The following is a 24,069-nucleotide window of genomic DNA, read 5'->3' on the forward strand; positions in this document are numbered from 1 at the left end:
CTAGGGGGCATGCGATGAAGCTACAATGTAGTAAATTTAAAATGAATTGAAGAAAATTTTTCTTCACTCAACGTGTAATTAAACTCGAATTCGTTGCCAGAGAATGTGGTAAAGGCAGTTAGCTTAGCAGAGTTTAAAAAAGGTTTGGACGGCTTCCTAAAGGAAAAGTCCATAGACCATTACCGTGTTTCCCCAAAAATAAGACACTGTCTTATATTATTTTTTGCTCCCCAAGACCCGCTAAGTCTTATTTTCAGGAGAGGTCTTATATTTCGGGGAAACATCGGTTGCACCCCCACCCGAGGTCGCTGGGCCCCCCTCCACCTGCCCTCCGTCGTCGCCCCCCCCACCCGAGCTCGCCGGGCCCCCCTCCATCCGCCCTCCATCGCTCCAGAAACTAACCTCCTTTCACTTTCGCAAGTTCGCAGCAAGCACAAGCAGCAGCAGTAGCAGGGCAGACCTCTCCTTCCTTCTGTGTCCCGCCCTCGCCTGACGTAATGTAATGTCAGGCGAGGGCGGGACACAGAAGGAAGGAGAGGTCTGCCCTGCTACTGCTGCTGCTTGTGCTTGCTGCGAACTTACGAAAGTGAAAAGAGATTGGTTTCTGGAGCGACGAAGGGTGGGTGGAGGGGGGGCCGGCGACGGCCTTGTCCGGCTCTCAGTGGCCCTGCTAGGTCTTATTTTGGGGGGAGGCCTTATATTGGCTAATTGCAGTAAAACTTCTACTAGGTCTTACTTTCGGCAGATGTCCTATTTTCGGGGAAACACGGTATTAAATGGACTTGGGGAAAATCCACTATTTCCGGGATAAGCAGTATAAAATGTTTTGTACAATTTTGGGATCTTGCCGGGTACTTGTGACCAGGGGCGTAGCCAGACTTGCGTGGGAGGGGGGTCCACAGCTCGAGGGGAGGGGGCACATTTTAGCCCCCCCCCGCCCCCCCCCCCCCCCCCCCCCGTCTCTACCTACCTTCCGTTTTGCTGGCAGGGGACCCCACTCCCCGCCAGCCGACGTCTTCTCCCGTAAAACGCAGCAGCCGGCACTGGCAGAGAAAAGTCTTCATCCTCGCACGTTCTGTTCTCTGAGTCTGATCCTGCACGTACAACGTGCAGGACGTCAGCATGCGAGGATGAAGACTTTTCTCTGCCAGTGCCGGCTGCTGCGTTTTATGGGAGAAGACGTCGGCTGGCGGGGAGTGGGGTCCCCCGCCAGCAAAACGGAAGGTAGGTGGCGGTGGGGGCGGTTTCGCTGGGAGAGGGATCCCCACGGAAATCTACGGGGGCCCAGGCCCCCTCAGGCCCCACGTAGCTACGCCACTGCTTGTGACCTGGATTGGCCACTGTTGGAAACAGGATGCTGGGCTCGATGGACCTTTGGTCTTTCCCAGTATGGCAATACTTATGTACCTGAAAAACACACTGCTGCCAATAACCCAAGAGCAGCAACTTTAAAGGCTTAGTACAACAAAGATTCCATTCTATGATCTTTAGGGTCCTTCAATGCAGCACTACTGTCCATCGATATAGTCCTCTGTCACTGCATCTACTTGAGGTAGCTTATCCACTCCTACCCTAGCTGAGATAATATTTAACCATCTCTCTGGCCTCATATGCAACTCTCTTTAAATTGGTCACCTTACTTTCTAACTCTTCCTACTTTCTTATCTATCCATGTGTTACATCTTTGCTTTATTACGTACTGTGTTGACATTTTAAGTAGTATACTATGCCATACTTTGTATTATTTGAATATTTTTTACTGCTGTAATTGCCTATTGCTCATGTTTGATCTAGTCTTACTGTATACTGCCTTAAGTGAATTCCTTCAAAAAGTTGGTAAATAAATCCTAATTAATAAATAAATCTGCAGGTTAGGAGTTCACTGAATAAACTTAAGACAGATTGTTTCACCCTAAAAATCAGCATCAGGAATTTCCCATTCAGCAGTAATATCATATACCATCTGAAGCAAACATAAAGCTTTAGAAAACTTATGGATTCCTACCAGCAAGGGATCCTTGGAGGAGGATGGAATGGGAGGGAGGGCACGCCACCAAAATCATAAAAGCAAACAAAAGCCAACAATTAAAGGATGGCAATACCACCTTCAGAAAATGATGGACTACCAATGGATCCTCCCCCAGAGGAGCCTCCTCACTCATATGGGGGGGAAAAAACAAACCCTCTCCTAGACCTTCTAACTGTTCCTCTGCAGACATATCCTGTACCTCTTCCTCAGAGTGTACAAACCCAAAATCCTCCAAAGCCTGGCCGAAATCTAACCTAGGATGTTTTCCAGGATTAAGCCTCAAGGTAGGGAAAGGCATCCCTTCCCCAATACAGAATGCTTTATGTAACAAAACAAAAAAAAAACCATACCCGATACCCTTCAAAACTGAAAAATCCACCGAGACAGGGAACAGCTGAGATGAAGCATTTCTACTTGACCTCAGGGCTGACTGCAAAAAGTCTGAAAAATGCTCCGCTGAAAAAGGCTCACTTGGCCCAAGCAAACCAGCTGCATCCGGCAAAGGAAAGGAGGGAGAGCTGAGCTGCCGAATCCCCCCCTTAAACCGGGAGTTCTCAACCCAGTCCGGTTTTCAAGACAGTCAAAATCAATAAGCATGAGACAGATTTCCATACAATGGAGGAAGTGCATGCAAATTTATCTAATGCATTTCACTGTGAATATCCTGAAAACCTGATTGGCTGGGTGTGTCCTGAGGACTGGGTTGAGAACCCCTGCCCTAAACTGAAGGTGCAGCATCAGCAGCACAGAGAACACATTTTCCCACTGACAGTTTTGTGTTACACCAATGGTTACCAAACCTGGTCCTGGAGGCACCCCAGGTAGTCAGGTTTTCATGGCATGCAAATGTCTCTCATGAATATTCACTGTGGATATCCTGAAACCATGACTGGCTGGGATGCCTCCAGGACCAGATTTGGGAACCACTGTCTTTCACATTCCACATACACAACATGTCTTTCCTTTTTCATGCAAAGTCACCATTAAGGCTTACAAACAACTTGCCAGCAGAGCAAAAAATTCACAACCATCCACACCACACAAGCCTAACTCTTCCCAGCTTTTAGCTTAAACTGACAAAGAAATGACTATACATATTACTACTAGAGCAGACCTACCACCTGAGGGCCCCTGATGCACAAAGTTTACTGTGCTAGGATTTTAGACTGGTTCTACACAGCGATCGACCACCAAAGTGGAGAAATAAGGACTACTACGAACATAAAGTCAAACAAAGGAACAGTGTGGTCAACAAGACACATCCAACAACACCAGGGAGACAAAAGTGGTCATACACAATTTATTCCTTAGAACAGAGGACTCGACACAGTACCGTGTTTCAGCCAGAGTGCCTGCCTCAGGAGTCTGTATATAGTTGAAAAACCCAAATGTAGCAAAAAAAAAAAAAAAGGCATCACAAAAGATGCTAAAAGTGGATACAGTCTTTAAAAAGACTAGAGATCCAAAAATAAGAGCAGTGTACTGTCATGATAATGGTACAACTGTTAAAACAAACATTTTGCATCTTTGTGAAGCTTTTTTTGCTACGTTTGGGCTTTTCAATTATATATAGACTACTAAGGCAGGCACTCTGGCCAAAATACTGTGCTATGTTGATTCATCTATTTTACAGAATAGATTGTATGACACTTTCGTCTCCCTTGTGTTGTTGATGTGTTTTGTTGTCAATACTATTCCTTTGTTCGACTTGGTTCTAAGCCAGTCTAAAGCTTATTTTGCTAGTAATACACAAAAGGGTTTCCTGTGGTTCTAACGTGCAGTTAGCAGCCACCGAGAACCCCATGCAAATGTATTACAATGAGCTAATTAGTATTCTAAAGAGCATTCCGGGCAATATACACTACCTCCTGGCATCAGAGCCCCACCGCTTCCAAAATGGCAGCACCCAGCCCCTGCCCGGTACATTCTGGGATGCACTGGATGAGACTAATAACCTTTGGAATTATTTTAATGTAATTCAATACTAATGGTTAAAAAGACAGCCACCGGTGCAAAATGTAGAGAGTGCAAAAAAGAAATGCAAGGCTCTCTTTCTCAACTAATACAACACTATCTTGAGACACTCCTGCTTTAAAGATACTGAAGGAACAAGCAGGATATTTGGATTAATAAATATTCTTATGTCACACTATTTTTTCCACGAGACTGTCTTCCCTTGTCATAGCTTTTGGGTGGACTTCCAAAGTTGCTACGCAAGACTGGGCGGTGCCAATATTCTCGCCCCCTCCGACAATAAAATATTACCTTTGCTGGTGGGAATGCCAAGCCCTGCCAGTTGCAGCACTTATTCAGCAGGTGGGCTTCGGCTCTCTCATGCATGAACTGAGCGTGCACAAGACAGCTGGCATTAGCGTCCGAAGAACGCCTGTTAAATAAGTGCTGCTGCAGACGCAACTCAGGCGAGAGAGTTCTTCAGCTGGCAGGGTTTGGCACCCACAGCCAAAGATAAGAGGGCCCAAGTCCCTGAGGCCCCCCTGTGGCTACACCTCTGTAGCAGAGAGAATTTATCAATTTGTTTTGATTTTTAAAGCAGTAAAAATTGGTAACAAGTTTTTTAATCAGTGCAGAAATTTCCCGAATAGTGATTTAATCTGTTTGTGCTCAAATTTTTATTTTCACCCTACATTTATAAAACAATTTTGGGACACAGAAGAAAAACAAGTTAAAAACAGCATAAAAGAACTACTTGGCTGCACTGGAAGAGACTGAAACGAGTAAATAAGAAGAAAGCAACAGAAAAAAAGCACAAGTTCTCCTCCCACTTCCAAAACATTTTCACTTTGATCAGATGTTTGTTTATCTGGTTTGAAAAGGTTTCCTCTATTTTTGGCAGCCGCATGGAAAGCTGAATAGGTCTCCCCCACCCCAAGAATACCAATACATAGCCTAGGAGCTACAGACTGAATTATTGCCTACTTTTTCATTTGAGAAGCTTGCCACCATTACTTAGAATACCCTTGCTTTTGAGCATTTATTACACAGGCTAGATATACCGCCATTAGTACCGAGAGGACAACAGTTTACAATACAAGTAAAGGAGAAATCAAAGTTAGAAGGATATGCAGAGGGAAAGCAATCAGAAAAATAAAAATAGACGGAGTGTCCAGCAGAGAGAAAGAAAAGGAAGCACCACTGAGATTAGCAGGGGAAAGTAAGGACTGTGACAGAGGTAGGGTGAGGAGCTATGCCAAGCCAGAGTTTTAGAATGCCATTTGAAAGAGCTAAATTACTTTATTGCTTTCTTAAATCTGAGAAAGGAAGGCTTGAAATGAATACTGGGAGAAGCATTTGGCCACCACAACTGAGCACCACTTGTGATGTAATGTATATTAATATTTATCTGTCACTGACTAACACTGTTGTCAGTATAAAGCTGCTGTACCAAGCAGTGCATGGTGTTGGCAAGTATCCCCTCCCCCAACTCATCATAAGTCAAAGGAGGAACAGGACTACAATAATGATAACGCATGTTCAAGTGATAGCAGGTCCCTTGTCTGGTAACAGCGGTTAGTGTATCTGGGTTTAAAAAAGGTTTGGACAAATTCCTGAAGTCCATAGTCTGCTATTGAGACAGACATGGGAAGCAACTGCTTGCCCTGGGATTTGTAGTATGGAGTGTTGCCACGATTTGGGTTTCTGCCAGGTACTTGAGACCTGGCTTGGCCACTGTTTGGAAAACAGGACACTGGGCTAGATGAACCACTGATCTGACCCAGTATGGCTACTCTTAGGTTTCTATTTTATAAAAGGCACACAGACATCTTTGTGTCTTTATAAAATACTAGAAGCAAACCAACAGAAGTTATGGATATTTACACCTGCTCAGGAACAGACAAATATCAGTATATCAAGCATGTGAGTAGAGATATTCTGCTGCAGAACATGCCTAGATGCAGGTCATGTAGAAGTACATGCCTTCTTGTCATCGTGCATACTTTTAGGAGCCTGACTTCTAGAGCAAGTTTACAAAAAGCTCTTGTGTGTTTCGAAAGGCCTTTAAATGTAAAAATATTTGCCTCCATAATTCACAAATCTCCTTTCCATCTTGCTTTTATTGGGCCCTTCTAGATTAATTTTAAGGATGGAAATTCAGCACAATTACAGGTAACAGAAATAAATCAAAACAGAGAGAAAAGAAAAAGATGATGCCTTTTCTACTGGACTATCATCGTATTTTCTTTTCTATGTTTTGATTTATTTCTATTTATTACCTTTAACAGTGGACTACATGGCTACCACACCACTTAGCACAATTACAAAAAGATCATTAGCTATGGCCTGGAAAAATAAACAAAATCTCAGAAGTGGCACGTTTGGCAGCTGGGATGATGTTTTCCTTTCAGTATCTGCCTAACAACAAATCTGACAATGCCACAGGATAAAAAGCGGTACTCTGATCTCATCCAGCCCACCATGGAAAGAGATCAAAACAAAATATCTGAAGAAAGAGGGGTAAGCAAAACAAGGAAGAATACAGACTTGCCAAAGTAAATGAAAAGCTGCACATCCTCCTTCGAATGCAAAGTTGAAGCTACTATAGTTTACAGTATTTTAAAGTTTCATGATGTGCATTCCTGGAACTAAAATTGTGGCCGATAAGTACAATGTGCACAGGTGGACTAGTATGGAAATATTAGGTACAGAAATTTTAGGAGGCAGGAAGAAAAACAAGCTTGTCTTCCCACAATCCTGCTCACCTCCAGTATTGTCTATTGGCTGCAGCAACAGCCTTTGGAGATGAAAGGAAGAGAGCTTGTGTCTTCCCCACCCCCCATCACCACACACAAACACTTTTAGTTTAGAAAGAAAGTGTGAACTGGTTGGGGACTGGGAGGAGCAGCTGTGGAGTACAGAAGCAAACAGGCACTAGAATTCACACACACCAGCTTGCAAGGCTACTATAGCTAGTGAAAGGGGAGGGGGAGGGGAGCAGTTGGTGTCCATGTCTGACATCAGCCTGAGCCCTTCCATTCCTTGGTAGAGAATGCTTTGTACCAGGATCCTCCTGCCTAGGGTTACCATATGTCCGGATTTACCCAGACATGTCCTCTTTTTGAGGACATGTCCGGGTGTCCGGACGATGCCCGTTTGTCCAGATTTCTGGACAAACGGGCTGGCTGGCGGGGGCGGGCGCGGGACTCCCCTCCCCTTACTCTACTATCCCTAGTGGTCTAGAGGTACCTCTTCGTCTTGGGGGCAGGAAAGAGCCCCCTCTTTCCTGCCCGGAGCGCTGCTGCTAGCTGCCCTGCATACTGCGAGTCCGGCTCTCGACGTTTCAAAACGGCCACCGAGAGTTGAAGCAGCCTCACGAGACGCCAACTCTCGGTGGCCATTTTGAAACGCCGAGAGCTGGACTCACCACAGGATGCAGGGCAGCTGGCAGCAGCACTCCGGGCAGGAAAGAGGGGGCTCTTTCCTGCCCCGAAGAGGTACCTCTAGACCACCAGGGATAGTAGAGTAAGGGGAGGGGACGGGGGGGGGAGGGGAGATGACAGGGGGAGGCAAGGTGATTGGGGGAGGAAGGGAATATATGTCAGGGGCGGGGCAAGTGTCCTCTTTTTATGAGGCCAAAAACGGTAACCCTATTCCTGCCAAAATACCAGATTACTATGTTTTGGGTGCAGGGCCCAGATTTTTGGAACCCATTTAAGTGGGTACTTAAAGAGATTTTAATCCTTGCTTTAATAGACTATCTATATAAATAATTCTCACCTCCAACATTCTGAAGCTCAGTCTGTGGCAGGAAAACACTGAAGCCCTGCACTGTTGGTAGTCAGCACCACTCACTGTCACTCATGCACCACTCACTCTCACTCAGACACGCCCTCAGCCACGCCCCTTCCGCACATAATTCACAACCCCAACGTTCTAAATGAAGCCTCTCAACTGGAAGTGTGAGGCGCCGAGATATCCTTTTTGCCCATGACTATCAATCGGAAGTGTGAGGCTCCGCCCTCGCGTCACTACGTCATCACATCGAGGGCAGCCCTCTGACACTCCACTGGCAAAATTCCGCCGCCCTCCCTCTCCTCTCCGAGTCCGCAGTCCAACTCTCGGAGACCCTGGCAAAACGCCACCGCCCTCCCTCTCCTCTCCAGGTCCGCCGTCCAACTCTCGGAGAGGGACAGCGCCGCCACCGTCAGCGCCCGCCGCCTGCGAATGTCCATCGGAGAAAAGGAGGTGGGTGACAGCTGTGGCCAGCGAACAGTGTCTGCCGGCGAATCGGGAGCGAAACAGCACCTGCTGTTCAACACCTCTGTGTTCTCACTTACATATAACAGTCTCCACCCCCCCAGGGCAAGGCTGCTTCTCGCTCCCCAATGCGCCTCCAGCCTCTATCACCCCTCCCCCCCACCACCTCGCACTCCCCGTGCCCATGACAGCTGCCGTCTCCCAAACAGCCTGCCTAAAGCAGGCTGGGACCGACACTACGGCGAAGTGCAGCCTTCTCTGTAGGACGTTCCAGCACAAGTACCACTACTCTGCAGCTGTGGCACAGAGGGCCAGAAAGGCCATTCTGCTGCAGCTGCAAACACAAACGTCACAGCTGGCCCTACACTGTACTGAGGGAAGACAAAAGGACAGCACATGCTACAGAACAGGTAAACCAAAACAAAAAAACAAAAACCACACACAACATACACACACACTCAACTCACTTTCACAAACACTCTCATTGGACCCAGGGTTGCGCACACAGGAAGTACAGAATGCTAAACCACATTGGCAATTCGGGGGACAGCAGCAATTACTTGGCAGGATGCAGTCACACACACACACACATACTCCCCCCTACCCTCCCACTTCACAACACACTCTCTCACATTCACACACACACAATCTCTATGTGATACACATCTCTCAGACACCCGCCCCCTCCCCCCCTCTGTCAATCTCACACACACACACACACTCTCTGATGCAGGACACGGATAGATGCGCACACACTCTCTCTCTGTATCGCCCTACCCCCCACCAACGCTCAACCCCCTCCAAGCCCGCCACACTCACACATTCACACTCTCTCTCTCTCATACAGTCACTCTCACACACACTGTCTCACACATACTCTGAGGAAAAACCTTGCTAGCGCCCGTTTCATTGGTTTCAGAAACGGGCCTTTTTTCCTAGTATGTTTATATTGTACACTACCAAGAACTGTGGATTGAAGGCCTACAAATTTTCTAAATAACTAAAATAAATCAATATAGAATACTAGTAAAAAAGGCCCGTTTCTGACACAAATGAAACGGGCGCTAGCAAGGTTTTCCTCGGAGTGTGTATGTGAGAGTGACTGTGTGAGAGACAGAGTGAAAGTGTGAGTGTGTGTGTGTATGAGAGAGAGAGTGAGTCTGGGTGTGAGTGTGTCTGTGAGAGAGTGTGTGTGTGAGAATGAGAGTGTGTGCAAGTGCGTATGTGAGACACAGTGTGAGAGAGAGAGTGTATGTGTGCGAGAGAGAGAGTGTGTGTGTGAGACACAGATTCTCTGTGAGAGTGAGTGTATGAGACCAAGCGAGTGTGTGAGTGACTGTGTGACACATAGAGAGTGAATGTGATACAGTGTGAGACAGTGTGTGAGAGTGAGAGTCAGAAAGACATTGTATGTGAGAGAGAGAGTGTGTGTGTGACAGAGATACCTCCCTTCCTGTGTCTCTGTGGTGTCAGGCCCCCCCCCCCCCCCCTGTCTCTGGTGTCTGAGATTCCCGCCACTGCACCCAAGCAATTGCTTTGCTGGAGGAGGGAGGATATGTTGGGGGGGGGTTCAGGTTGGAAGAAGAGGGGTGCGGGGGGTTCAGGAAGCGCTACCAGATGCGAGTGAGAGAGTGAGTGTGTGTGTGGGGGGGGGGGGGGGAACCTTTTTGACAGGTCTGGCTTTTTTTTTTTTTTGTCAGCCCGGACCTAACAACTTCTGTGGGAGGATTGTGCCTTAGACACATGCCCAAGCACAATCCTCCTGCTGAAGTCCCCCCATGATCAAAACTAATAGTGCACATAAATTTGTATGCTATTAGTTTTGATCATCAGGAATTTAATTCCCCGTGCTGTTCCAGCACTAATTTTTCATGGCAGGTTTTTATATGTTCTTTTTTATATATATTCTTATCTCTATATATAAAAAGGCACCTCCAACATTCTAAATTTGTAGTTGCAAGATCGCATGAGTGTCTGCCCCGCCCCCTCGTCACAACATGATGACGTTGAGGGCGGAGCAATGACACAACAAATCAGATTGTCATTGCGTAATCTCTGTTTCCACTCCCCAATGCAGCCGTCATTCCCATACACCCAAAAACAACCAAAATTGGCGGTGGAGATTCCCAAGTGCTTACAGGAGCTTCAAAAGACACACTCCCCCCAACCACAAGCAAATACAGCTATCCACAACACACATTAACGACTACACAGGCAGGTACCCAAGTGCTTAAAGGAACGTCCTCCCCACCCCACCCCCACCCAAAAAACACATCAAAACGCAGCCTTCCACAGAACAAAGAATGCTGACAAATACACATGCAGTTCAAATTTGCAAACACAGCTCACCAGAACACAGGCATATTAACGACTTGGCAGGCAGGTTCACAAGTGCTTACAGGCGCTACACCCCCCCCCCCTCCACACACACACACAAAAAGGAAAAACCAACCTTCCACACAAGAAACAAACACAAAAAAAAACACACACATTCAATCTCACACATACTCACCCAAACATACACACTCCAAGGAAAACCTTGCTAGCGCCATTTCATTTGTGTCAGAAACGGGCCTTTTTTACTAGTATATCTACTATAATAAAACTCACCCTCAACGTTCTGAGGACACTGATGTCAGTGAAGCCAAGCTCTGACTTCCTTCAAAAAGGTTCGAAGTTCGTGGTGGTGAAGCCACCAAAATCGCTCTGGGCCCCACCCTCGAGAGCGGAGCAATGGCAGAACAACGAAGGGGTTGGCAGGGAGGGAGGCGGGGGGGGTGGGAAATCGCTCTGGGCCCCGCCCTCAAGGGCAGAGCAATGGCAGAACGAAGGGGTTGGCAAGGAGGGAGGCAGGGAGGCGGGGGGTGGGAAATTGCTCCGGGCCCCGCCCTCGAGGGCGGAGCAATGGCAGAACAATAAAGGGGTTGGCAGGGAGGGAGGCAGGGATGCGGGGGGGGGGGGGTGGAAAATCACTACGGGCCCCGCACTAGCGTCAAACCTCATGATGTTGGGGGCGGAGCAATGCCAGAACAACGAAGGGGTTGGCCAGGGAGGGAGGGGGGTGTTGGCGACGAAAACCTTGCTAGCCCCCGTTTCATTTGCTCTGAAACGGGCTTCTTTTACTAGTGTATAATATGTTCATATGTCTTTTAGAATTTCAGTTGTGACCCCTGAGGCAGATGCCTTGGTGCGTCGAAACACGGACCGTGTCGGGACCTTTGAGTAATCAATAAAGCGTTTTCTCAACACCACCTCTCAAGTTGGTTTAGTCTGTGATCAGCCTTTAGTTCTCTAGTGCTGTGCTAATTTTTCAGTGCTATTCGGAACAGCGCAGGGAATTTCATTGGCCACTGAATAGTGCATGGTACTGGTGAATCCCTCCTCCCCACACCCACTGCAACTCAACCAAAGAAACAATCAAAATTATCTGTTAGGCAAGGTCCTGTTAAATCATCTCAGTCTGCAGCACAAACTCGATCCTTTTCTCTCTTGCCAATTAGTAAGCCAACAGCCTATGTGCAAGGTGTTTTGTTTAGCAACAAATAAATCCAACCTGCCATGATTTAGACAAATACATGCATTTTGCATAAGAAATCTCAGATTTCATTCATAGTACCGGATAAGGTACTGTTGGGTGTTCACATGAATCCACAGTTAATAAAGGCAACGGATTTTGAAAAAACAACAACCCACAAGCTATGAAACCTAGTCAAGAAATGTATTAAACTAGTTCAATTTAAACAAAAAAAAAGTTGCAATTGTTAACTTTTACTGCTGTGCATTTGTAGGTACATGTTTGCAAACATGTTAGCTAAGCTACGCTAAGTTTTAGGCTTACACTGCACTTCATATTGGTAGCTGCTGTCTCCTGACAATCCTACTTAGTAAAGATTTTTTTTTCCTCCTCTGTTCCTTATTTCAGGATACAGGCTGACTACGGTTCATCCGAGACAGAAATCATTCTTGCTCTTGCCTGCACTTGAGAAACCAGCACAGTTTTTCTTTAGGGATTTAAATGGGTTAGCCAACATGGAGAAACAGTCCTAAAATCTTTTTAAGTGAAACACTACAACCTATGACTATTTCAAATGCAGCTTCACTATGGGCAGCGACATACTCTAGTAACATGAGTTATCACAATGCACATAATACAGTTTACCCAGGGTTTTCCTCCCCATATAGCACAGCATGGTGCTCATTTTCAAAGCACACAGACTTACAAAGTTACATAATATTTTCAAAGCACTTAGCCTTCCAAAGTTCCATAGAAACCTATGGAACTTTGGAAGGCTAAGTGCTTTGAAAATATGCCTCATAGTAAGCTATGGAACTTTGGAAGACTGTGCTTTGAAAATGAGCCTCAACTTCAGCAACAGACATATTGTCACCAGTATGAAGAGATCTGTATATAGACAGCTTGTATCTCATAGCCTAAATTCTAAAGCAGGTCTGGAGTTAAAAATAACCAAATAGGGAAATGAATCTGGTTCTTAAACCAAATATTATTTCAGGCTCAGTGTCCTCTAAGCAGTGCTAGTGCCTGCTGCAGATGCTAGAAAGGACCAGAATACCGCTATGTATTCATAACAGAACTGAGTGGGTTTGAGGGTGGGGGAAGAGGGTAAAGGGAGCACTTTATGGCCTGTACAGGGATTTAAAAAAAAAAAAAAGGGACGTCATCAGCAGGCCGCTATTCATGAACTTAAATAAGCACCTTTATGTTGTGCTTATTTTCCATTTCTTTGGAAAAGTTAAGCCTACACAGATTTTATTTTCTACAAGGTCTTAACAATAATGGCATTGCAAAATCTTATACGCACCTCCATCCCACAGATACAAGAAACACACCAGAAATAATTCATCTACAATTCAGACTGGTTAAGTCGCTCATGTAAGTAGTACATTATGCCATAGTTTGTACTGTTATTTTAATATTTTGACTGCTGTAATTGCCTATTGCTCATGCTTGATCTAGTCTTACTGTACACAGCCTTGAGTGAATTCCTTCAAAAAGGCGGTAAATAAATCCTAATAAATGTATTCATATGTGCATTTTCACATACAATCAGAATTTAAGGACACTGATGTCACTTCCTGTTTCCTCACTGGCTGCTTCTGATGGTTTTGAGGTACAGCGGGGAGGAATAGATTTCAGATCAGAGAAGCGAGATAGCTGCCACCGAGGTATTTTGAGGGCTTCATTGGCCACGAGACTGGTTGGGCTCAAGCCCACCCATTGCTATGCCACTGCTCTCCACCATATATAAATATGGTTAAAGAGATGGTTCACAGCAGACATAGAAAAACAAAATTATATATAAACATGTATAAATTCTGCAACAGCAAGCTAGAAATAGTTACTCATAGCTGGCTGCAAAGTTCTTATCGCAGAAAATTTCTATACAGAAAGGCACTATAAAGTCACATGTCTCATCCACTGGAAAAACTTTATAATCATCGCTGTACTGGAAAAGAACTGGAATCACGACTAAGAGATTTACGGAGAATAAAAGGTTATGATCATCTGACATATCCTTATTCCAGCCCAATACACTAGTGAAAGGAAACTGGACATAATGGTAAGAAGAAAAACACTAAAAGGGCATCACAGAGGTGCAACTCCCAAGTGATTATTCTGAATTGTGTGGAGAGAGAAGATCCATAAATACCAAGAAACGAAGTTGGAAATCAAGAAAATGTGGAGATACAGAAATATTGTTGGGTGTCAGAGGCCTATTAAAATAATAATTTTCAATATTAAAAAAATAATTTTTGAGGTCTGTTTCAGAATCTAAAAAGGCATGGAATAAGCATGTGGGATCGCTTAGGAAAAGGAAGCGTTAGGGGCAGTGTGTTTTTTATAGTGAAAAAGGTACCGGTACTCAAATGCCAGGCCAACTTTCAGGGGTGGGGTGATCACTGATAGACCCCCCCCCACACACACACACACAATAGCCAAGCCCCCTGCAACTAGTCACAGAATCTATGACAAGGCAGAATTGGTGTGTAGAGCCTGAGCTCTTTCATTAAAACTTGGGGACCATGGGTACATTTTAGCAGACAATGGAAAAGGTGCCGGTACTCAGTACCCCCAAGTACCCCCTCAAAAAAAGCCCTGGTTAGGGGTTACAGAGCATCCTGGCAGACTGGATGGGTTATATGACCTTTACCTGCCATCATGCTTCTATGTTTCTACAAGTGGATAGGTTGTCTATACACCTTGGGCTAGATTCTATACACGGCGCCTAAAAAAAAAAAAACAGCACCAAAAACCCCCCCACTTAAGAGGTATTCTATAAGCCATGTCTAAAGTTCATTGTGGTTTATAGAATAAACAATTAAGCAACAGCTTACACATAAAAACTTAGGCCCTTGCCATTTGCACCAACGAAAACACATGGAGCACTGTTATTCTATTGCACACGCACTCAAAACCACACCCCTAATCTGCCCCAAAACATCTATGACCTTCCCACTTCCACACCCCCTTTTACAAGCCACATGTAAATTTTAGGTGCGTATCCCGCACCTAGCTTTACACGTGCAATCCCCAATTAAATCTAATTAGTGTCAATAACTGTTGTTAAAAAGCCAATTGGCACTGGCTCATTATTCTATTAAATTGCAGGGCCTTCTTCTTGTGTATATGCCTACCTGCCACTGGAAGCCTTCCCAGAGCCTACGTTTGCAAATGCAATTTTTACAAAATCAGGAGGCTTATAACCTTCCGAGACACCAAGTTCCTCAACTTAAGCACCGAGGTTTATACTTGTTCATGGTATGTACAAAACTTAGTAGACATTGATCCTGAGTAACACAGTTATACACCTCATACCCTTCACACACAGCCCTATATAGAGCTCCCCACTACCCTACCCAGACACAGTTTATTAAGTCTCTTCCCACTGAATTCTCCAGAATGATATGACCAGGGGGTTAGTTATTAAGGTGAGTTATAGCCATGAAGTGTGGGATTTTCTCCTAAACATGCATGAAACAATATTAATACCAGTCAACACAATGCATATTAATGAAATGCAAATGCATCATTTGATTATGCAGTAAATGAGGTGTTTTGCATGCAGCTAAGCTAGCATTATTTTTTCTGGTTGGGAGCATCAGGCCACTAAGCTGCATCCTGATGCTTCTAGGCCACTTATTAAAGAGGCTGGGCAATCAAAGATTAATCTCTCCCATCATAACCCCCCTTTCCAATAAAGGCCCTCAACCTTCCTGTAAGCCTGCAGGCCTCCCTTTACAAATCCTGGGGTCTAGGGGGTTGGGGTGAGCGTGATCCCGCTCCTGGGTTCAGAAGGCCCTTATAATATGGCCCCTTGGCTCCCAGTGGTGGTAGCACAGGGGGTCACCAGAACATTTTGAACCCAGTGCCAGCAGGAACAGGAATGCCTCCTCCCCTGTACCTCCTAAAGATTTCTAAACACAGGTCTGGGAGGAGGGGTGCTTGTTTGAGAAGAGGGCAGTTGTAAAATTTACTGCAGGAGTAACTAATTTGCAGTAAATCCTGACTTTCAATATCACTATGTACATGCTTTTCAACTGAATATGGCATATTTGTTACCGACCTACAGTGCTTTAGCAATTAAGCATGTTATAAATTTAATAGAATAACTGGAAAAAAAATAACATATACACACATACACTGATTATATGGTCTAAGATATATTTTTTAAAATTTATGTTATATACCATTTGCTGGCATCTTACATAGAAATTCAGTTTTCAACCCAAAATCACAGTCACACCTATGAAAGATAATACCTTGTCGTAATTCACATTTTGAAACCTATTCAGAAGTGTGTATGGGGGGGGGGGGGGGGGGGGGGGGGAGAGAGAGAGAAACTACATATACTGCATAAACTACAATGAAAGCTACCAGCAGCTTAAATGGTACATAGCTCAAAAGTCTGGACTATTATTTCCCTTTTGGAGACTGAATATAGAGTATCTCAACCCATTCTACTGATAAAGTATCATCTAACGCATCCAGGGTTATAAACTAAAGTGGTAATTACAGATTTCACTCATATGGATTCCCAGCTAAGAGGGTACTTTCCTCTCTCTTTTAAAGACGACGAACAAACTTTAAGCAAAACCTGAATCATACATTCCATGATTTCAGTCAAATCCTGGCTGCCGATCAGGCACACAAGCAATGTCTGTGCCGGAAGAGCGGACAACCACAGCCTCTCCCAGCGTGGCACAGAACACGAGAGCTTCAAAACACCCCCCAGGCATGGAGCGAAGCCTAAAAAAGCAAACCCCACAAATGCACGGAGACTAAATACACTGTTCAGACCGGGTGCTCATCGAAGTCCCACAAGTCTTCTGATATATTATTTAGTAAAAGCGGAAGTTTCCTCTCGCCATAGCAAAACCAGATGTTTTCCTCTCCAAAAGAAGGGGAAAAGGGAGATGCAAAGAAAATATATACTCTTCCAAACAAGACTTATCCTGGACACAGACCTTGAGTTTCTTGAAAACAAAACCGATTTTAAACAAACAGAAAAATATTGTCGCTTGCATAAGACAAGAATCTTTTCTCTTACAGGTCTCCAAAGAAAGTTTTCAGCACGCTGTTGCACTGCAGAAAGCAAAAGAGCCCTGATCGTTCTTGGCAGCCTAACGCCAGTCTGGCACTAGTGATCAATAAAGCGCTGCGAATTATTGCCTCCACGCACACACGGTGCATGAGCCCCGGGTCCGTGCCCGACCCCAACACAAGGCAGAAGGTGGCGGATACCGGACAGCCGAAAAAGTTCCTTCTGCTCCACCTCTTTCATTAGAAACAGACGGCCCTGAACAGATCTAAAGTCTCAAACCCACTCGCTGTAACCACAGCCCCTTACCTGCACGTAGCACAACACGATCGTTTCCCAAATCCCTGCACCACCTTCATCTGCAACAGCGAAGCCACACGACCTCCCCCTCGCAGGGATCCCGCGCCCTGTCGTAGTAGCCCACAAGAGACGTCACATCCCAGACCCAGAGCCCGCCTCCGCCCAACCACGATTGGCAAGCTTCGTAGGGCGGGGTTGTGTGAGTCAGAGGCACCACCTGATTGGCTGCACAGAAGACGTCTAGAGATTCTGTGCGCGTAGTTGGCGGCTGGTGTTATTTATTTTTCTTTTCGTTGTGATTTATTGGACTAGTAAGTATTCGGACTCGTTAAGGAGACGAAGAAATGAGCCTGACCAGATGTGAACTTTTAGTAAGATTGACAATATAAAATTATTACCTGGAGATAGTTCGGTATCCAGTTTAGAAGGTTGGTTTTTCAAAGGTTTCCAGCAAAAAAAAAAAAAAAAGAGCAGAATCATTTTTCTACAATAACTTTGTAGCTAATTTTCACTTAGAAAAATACATGAAACTGCTTTCAAAACTTGATACATGGAAAACAAATGAATTCCACAGCTGTAAGTTTTAAAGGGGAATTCTGACCTACCTGCAAGCAACCTGGAAATATTTTATTTTAAAATCTGTATTCAAAAAGTTATTAAACCAAAGAGTCCCGGTTGCATAATTCTTTAATACCTATTGTTAAAGTTCCAGATCCCAAAAACTACCTCAGCAATGCTCATGGTTACTTTAACAGAGCCCACCTGTGCCTATCACTATTAGCTGAACCCTACTCCCCCGGGGGGTGGGGGGGAACAATCCAACTTAACGTAGTAACATGACGGCAGAAAAAGACCTGCACGGTCCATCCAGTCTGCCCAACAAGATAAACTCATATGTGCTACTTTTTGTGTATACTTTACCTTGATTTGTACCTGTCCTTTTCAGGGCACAGACCGTATAAGCCTGCCCAGCGGTTCTGGCACAGACCGTATAAGTCTGCCCAGCACCATCCCCGCCTCCCGCCACCGGTTGGCTCTGCCACCCAATCTCGGCTAAGCTCCTTAGGATCCATTCCTTCTGAACAGGATTCCTTTATATTTCTGTTAGTGAATTTGAAGTAAAGATGCTGAAGGTAGAGCTCCCAAAACAACTCCAGGATAAAAAATGATTCAAGAGGTACAGATTGGAGGAAGGATGTAAGGCAATTTCAATAGGGTTGACAGCTATGGCAGTGATCTTTTTCTTTTTTAACGATCACCACGGTGTTTAAAAAAAACATGTGTATATTCAGCAGGGGCGTAGCTGCTATGGGGCCACGGGGGCCTGGGCCCCCATAGATTTGGCCCTGGACCTCCCTGCCGGCGACCCTCTCAACCCCCCTCCTGCCGCCAACCCGCCACCTGCTACCTTTGCTGGCGGGGGACCCCAACCCCCGCCAGCTGAAGTCTTTTTCCTTCGTTTGGTTTCTGTGAGTCTGACGTCCTGCACATACAACATGCAGCGACTGGATTCAGCAGCTTTTAACAGCACGGAGGACGATCGAAGAAGAACTTAAAAGACCTCGGCTCGGCTGGCGGGGGTTGGGGTCCCCCGCCAGCTGAAGGAATATTTTTAAAGGCAGCGGCAGGAGGAAGCGGACCTCGGCTGGTGGGGGTTGGGGTCCCTCGCCAGCAAAGGTAGGTGACAGCGGCAGGGGGGTGACGGCGGTGGGGGGGGGGTCGGCAATGGTGGCGGCGGCAGCGGCGGTGGGAGGACTATAATGTGCCCCCTCACTCTGGCTCTGGCCCCCCCTACCGCCAAACTTCAGATACGCCTCTGATATTCAGTGCTGTGAGTATACCTGAAATGCAGTTACCTTCTGCAGCTTTATGTGTAACAATGATATCCAGCCCCTCTCCATACAAAGCTGCTAATTTAGGACAGCCTTTTTTCAGCCTAAATTAAAACGCACAACTATGCAAATAGCAGCTAATATTCCATCTTAATTCCTCAGCTCTCTTTGGAGCCCTTTTACTAAAGGGTGGTAGGGCTACCGAGTGCCAAAACAGCACCAACGCAGGGTGCATGGAGGCATTCCACTGTATTGCTGCGATCAGTGCATGCCGATACCCACTGGAGAAAACAGAAATTATTTTCTAGTGTGAGGAGTAGACATGCCCTGTACTAATCGGGTAGCACAGTCACATTACTGTGCACTACCCAATTAGCATAGGAGCCCTTATGTCATTTAATAGGCGGCAGTAAGGACTCCTGGAGGAATTTGCCATGCACTAATGGGGAAATTAGTGCATGGCCATTAAAAAAAAACTGAATATGGCCAATTTTTAGACTCACTAGAGAGTGGCCAGAGCACACAGCAAATCCAAGCATTAATCACAGCCCTGGCCACTTTCTAGCACAGCTTAGTAAATGGACTTCTTTATAGCAACAGGACAATTAGATGAGTTTTTACCAGCACTATCTAGATAGTGCTACTAAAAATCCAGGTATAGGCAATGTATATGTTTAGCAGTGGCCACTTTGAATATTATTCCAGATGTGTTTAACTATCCTTTAGGGCATTGTCAGGTCCATCTTTGTAATGTGGAAACATTTCGGTGCCACCAAAATACTGGGATCTTGCCAGGTACTTGTAGCCTGGATTGGCCACATGGCAACGCTTATGTTTTTATAAAATACTGACGGGAGTAGGTAAACATGAATCACTTGTTTGGTCTATCCAAAAATACAAGGACTAGGAAGTCTGCAAAGAAGCTACTAAGTAGTAAGTTTAAAACAAAATCTGAGAAAATATTTCTTCACTCAATGTGTAATTAAACTCTGGAATCAACTGCCAGAGAATATGATAAAAGTGGTTAGCTTAGCAGGGTTTAAAAAAGGTTTCCTTCATTTCCTAAAAGAAAAGTTGTTGTGAATGACAGCTGCTCTGTAATAAAGTTTTTTTGCATCAGAATGTGTACACTGAGTAATATCCTAGATTAGACAGTTCTACAATATGGATGTCTGTATAGTTGTGCTGGCCTAGCTTGGTTAATGCATTTACTTGGGGTTGTGAGAGCATTATTTGGGTGTGCCCATGGCATGGGAGATTGCCTATGGCACCTGCTCCTTAGGTAATGATATCCCAAACCCTACTAATTCTGGACATATCAATGGATAGAAATGGGGTGTTTGGTCAGTGAGATTAGCTACATGTGGGTTATGCATGACTAGACAAGTTGGGGTAAGTATCGAGGGCTTGTACCGTTGTTGCAAGAATGGTATTGGGGTGGCAGACACAATGAACACCAAACTGTGTGTATATATAAAGGGGATAGGATTTGATATACCGACTTTCTGAGGCCACTGCTAGGCTACTCCTCCTCTTACAATGAAAAACAGAACATGTTATTTTTACAACTGTCTTGTAAACTGCTCTGCTGTTCTTTACAAAGGGAGATATATTAAGACTTATCATACTTATTACATTTCTGGGATATGGCCCTAATACTTATGTCTATGGATTGGGAAGACAATAATCTACACTGGAAGATATCCAACCAATAATTATAGCTATGGTATTAATTATAAAGGAGGAAAAGTTATTTAAGATGTGTCATATTGCAACAGTTACAATGGAATATCGGTGGGGGTAATAGAAAACTTTGTCTGGTACAACAAGAACAACGCTGGATCTACCGTTTACGAACCATTCATCCACAGGGACTTAATTCAAGGATTGAATGGCATCAGTTTTTCTAAATAATATTCAAATTATTATATTTAGGTTTTGTGAACTGTTTTTTGACTCGAACCCCCTTGAGCTTCTACATACCTGGGAGGAGCAAAGTTCTGGGCGTCTGATGTCAGGTTTTATAAACGGTAGCCATATTGACGTCTTAGACGCAGGAGAGAATTGCCAGCTTCACTTGTAAGGACTACCAACAAAGGTATAGAGAGGTCTACTTTAAAAAGCATGCTGTTACAAGTATACTCTCTTTCAGATTACAGTCAATGTGTACCATGGACCTTGAGACAGAGAACGAAACTCGGGCCAGGGTCGGGCCATGGACAGTGAAAGACTGAAGAGCTGGAGAGATAAGTGAAACCTTTCAATATCAGCACACAGCAGTTTAGTGTGATAGAGGGAACTTATCAAGGAGGTTTTTTAGCCAATGATGAATGGATAGAACTCCCTAACGTTGAACTGATTCAACAAAGGAGGACCCTATCATCTTGAGGCTTTTCCTCCTTTATAATTAACACCATAGCTATAATTATTGGTTGGATATCTTCCAGTGTAGATTATTGTGTTTTAATTTGTGATAGTCCAACAGCTCTGTATTGAGGTATGGATTGGGAAGGCCAGCGCTGTCCTCTCTTCCTCCAGTTGGGTCAGCTTAAGGCCTGGCCATGCAGGATGTCCCTGAAGCCCCTGCTGTCATCTATTATGGACCAAAGACACAGCACAGCAGGACTTCAGGGCAGGCACATGGCTTGATGGCCATGTGGCGACCCATCTGATTCTCAACTTCTACTGTGACCACTGCTCCAGTGCCAGCAGTTGTAGGGGATCTGTTTTATATCCTTGACCAAGCTCTTCCTGTAGCTGCTGATGTTTAGAGCATCCTTCTTCCCTCTCCTCTGTTGACACTGGCTCCAGAGGTGGAAGCTTTCCCTCCTCCTCTTCTGGCGCATGCTTCTCTTCCTCCTCCAGAGAGACAGGCTCTAGAGCAGGCATTGGTCCCTCCTGCTGCTACTACTCCAGGACTGCAGGGCTTCCAGCACAGGCGGGGGGGGGGGGGGGGGGGGGAGGGAGGGTCCTGCTCCTTCCACTGCAACCTCAAATATGAGGGTGGGGGTTGCTCCTCCTCCTGTTTATCTTTTTTATTATTATTTGCCCTTATCAAATAAATAAAGAATATACTTTGAACAGAAATTCAGAAAAAGTAAAGAAGTGTTAAGCTAATTAACACATTAGCAAAATGAAAGAAATTATTTATATGTTATAGTCAACTACATATGAGGGGAAGCCAAGAATAATATCCATGGGAAGCTGGAAATAAGGAGAAAGAGCACCTGATGCTAATCTAGGATGCAGTGGATACAGTGATTGAGTCTCCTTTAACCTCTTTAAAAAAAACTGCGGTTGGGAAGGTTCATAGAAAATATGATAGGAGATAAAACATTTACAAGGAAAATGCAACTGGAAAACCACTCCATGGAAATTGCAGATTGCTGTAACATTAAAAAAAAAATTTTGTGCAACTGAGTCCATCTAAAGACATCAGGAAATATAGAGACTCTATCTCCCATTAAAGTAACATCCTTAATTTTATAGAACAGTCTTAAAATTGTTTCCTTCTCTTGAAGAACTACTAAGGAGACAAGGTGTGTAGTTCTATCTGAAATCTCAATATCTGATGATTCAAGGAGCCCAGAAACATCGAGGCTTTACCTTCTTCCAATTGTCCTTCATCCATTTTTGCTGATGTGATATAGTATATCTTCTGAACAGGCAGTATATTTGAATCAGGAAGTTTCAGTATAGTTTAAGAAACTTTTGAAATAATTCCTTCAGAGACAAATATCTGGAAACATTTAAACATTTCAAGTTTAAGGGTCTCTTTTACTGAGCCACACTAGTGATTCCCGTATAGCAAATGAGAGGAAGCCCATAGGAACTAAATGGGCTTCTTCTCATTTGCTGCGCAGAAATTGCTAACATGGCTTTGTAAAAGAAACCTTACGTTTTTATTAATATTCTCCAAATTCTCCAACTTCCTTATTAGCAAAGCTTTGTCTGCCTCCTGTTGAGTAACAGAGTTCTTAAGTTCCACAGTCAATTTGTTTTACTTTTTCTATTCTAGTTGAATGAGTTTGTACTGAAGTTTCAATATCCTGCAGTCTCTCTACTGTACTCATTGAAATAGTCACAAAGTTTGAGCGTACCTTATGAAGACTCTCCATGGCCAACCACAATGCCTTCATATCTATTATCGGTGGTTTAATCAGAAGCTTGAGGGGGAGCAAGACCGCAAGATTGTCAGCAGATCCGGGCTCAGCAGTAGCTGCACTCTGTTGTCTCTCTTCTGCCAACTGTTAACAAGGAGCTCTGAAAAAATAGAAGTACAGCATGGTGGAAATGTAAAATGACACAGGGAGCTGAATTAAGAAACAGGTGAACTTCAAAAATGCTGGTGCGGAAAGATAAAGTGACACAGATTGCAGGAAGAGGGAAATTTAAAAATGGTAGACTACAAAAACGCCGATTCGGGGGGGGGGGGTAGACCAAGGTGTAACCAGAAGATAGAGTAGTGAGCTGTGAAGGACAAGAGACAGTAAACCGGGACTCAGGGCCAGTCTTAGGCAGGGGCGACAGGGGCGGTCGCACAGGGCCTCACGCTTCCAGGGGCCCCATGACGCTCCTTTCCACTTCCTGCTATTGCCGTGATCTGCCTCTTTGCTTCTACTCCCCTTAGCCACTTGGTGCCCTCCCAGCACATACCTGAAGCCACCCTGGTGGTCTAGTTGAGTCTTCAGGGCAGGAAAGATCCCTAGTCTTTCCTGCCCACTGCTGGCACTGACAGGCGAATCGCTCTTTAAAAATGGCTGCTGAGACTTCCAGCAGTGGCTTTGTGAAACTTCCGCTGAAATCTTCCAAGGCCACTGGTGGAAGTCTCGGCAGCCATTTTAAAGAAGATGTGGCAGAAAAAGGGTCAGCGCCGGCAGCGGGTAGGAAAGACTGGGGATCTTTCCTGCCCTGAAGACTCTACAAGATCACCGGGGTGGCTTCAGGTATGTGACGGGAGGGCACCCTGCAGCTTGGGGGCATAGGGAAGAGGTCTGGAATAGGTGAGTAGGTGGGTGGGGAGGAGGGGGATACTGTAAAAAAAATCAAGGTAATATCTGTGTCATTTGGAGGGGCTGGTTAAAGGGACATCCTAGTACTATATTCATGCAGAGATTTTTTTTTCTTCTGGTAAAGG

General features: G+C 44.9%; 1 protein-coding gene across 5 annotated transcripts in view; it reads right to left on the reverse strand.

Moving 5' to 3' along the window:
- PPFIBP1 (PPFIA binding protein 1) overlaps window positions 1–17,197 on the reverse strand; it is a 351,944-nt gene extending 334,747 nt beyond the window's left edge. For all 5 annotated transcript variants that reach the window (XM_030215475.1, XM_030215474.1, XM_030215476.1 and 2 more), the window contains exon 1: window positions 17,110–17,197. In XM_030215475.1, coding sequence (XP_030071335.1) covers window positions 17,110–17,159 — 50 coding nt within the window. In that variant the 5' untranslated portion in view covers window positions 17,160–17,197. The remainder of the gene's footprint in view (window positions 1–17,109) is intronic.
- Window positions 17,198–24,069: the final 6,872 nt, after the last annotated feature.

Source organism: Microcaecilia unicolor, chromosome 9, assembly GCF_901765095.1.
Source record: "Microcaecilia unicolor chromosome 9, aMicUni1.1, whole genome shotgun sequence".
NCBI lineage: Eukaryota > Metazoa > Chordata > Amphibia > Gymnophiona > Siphonopidae > Microcaecilia > Microcaecilia unicolor.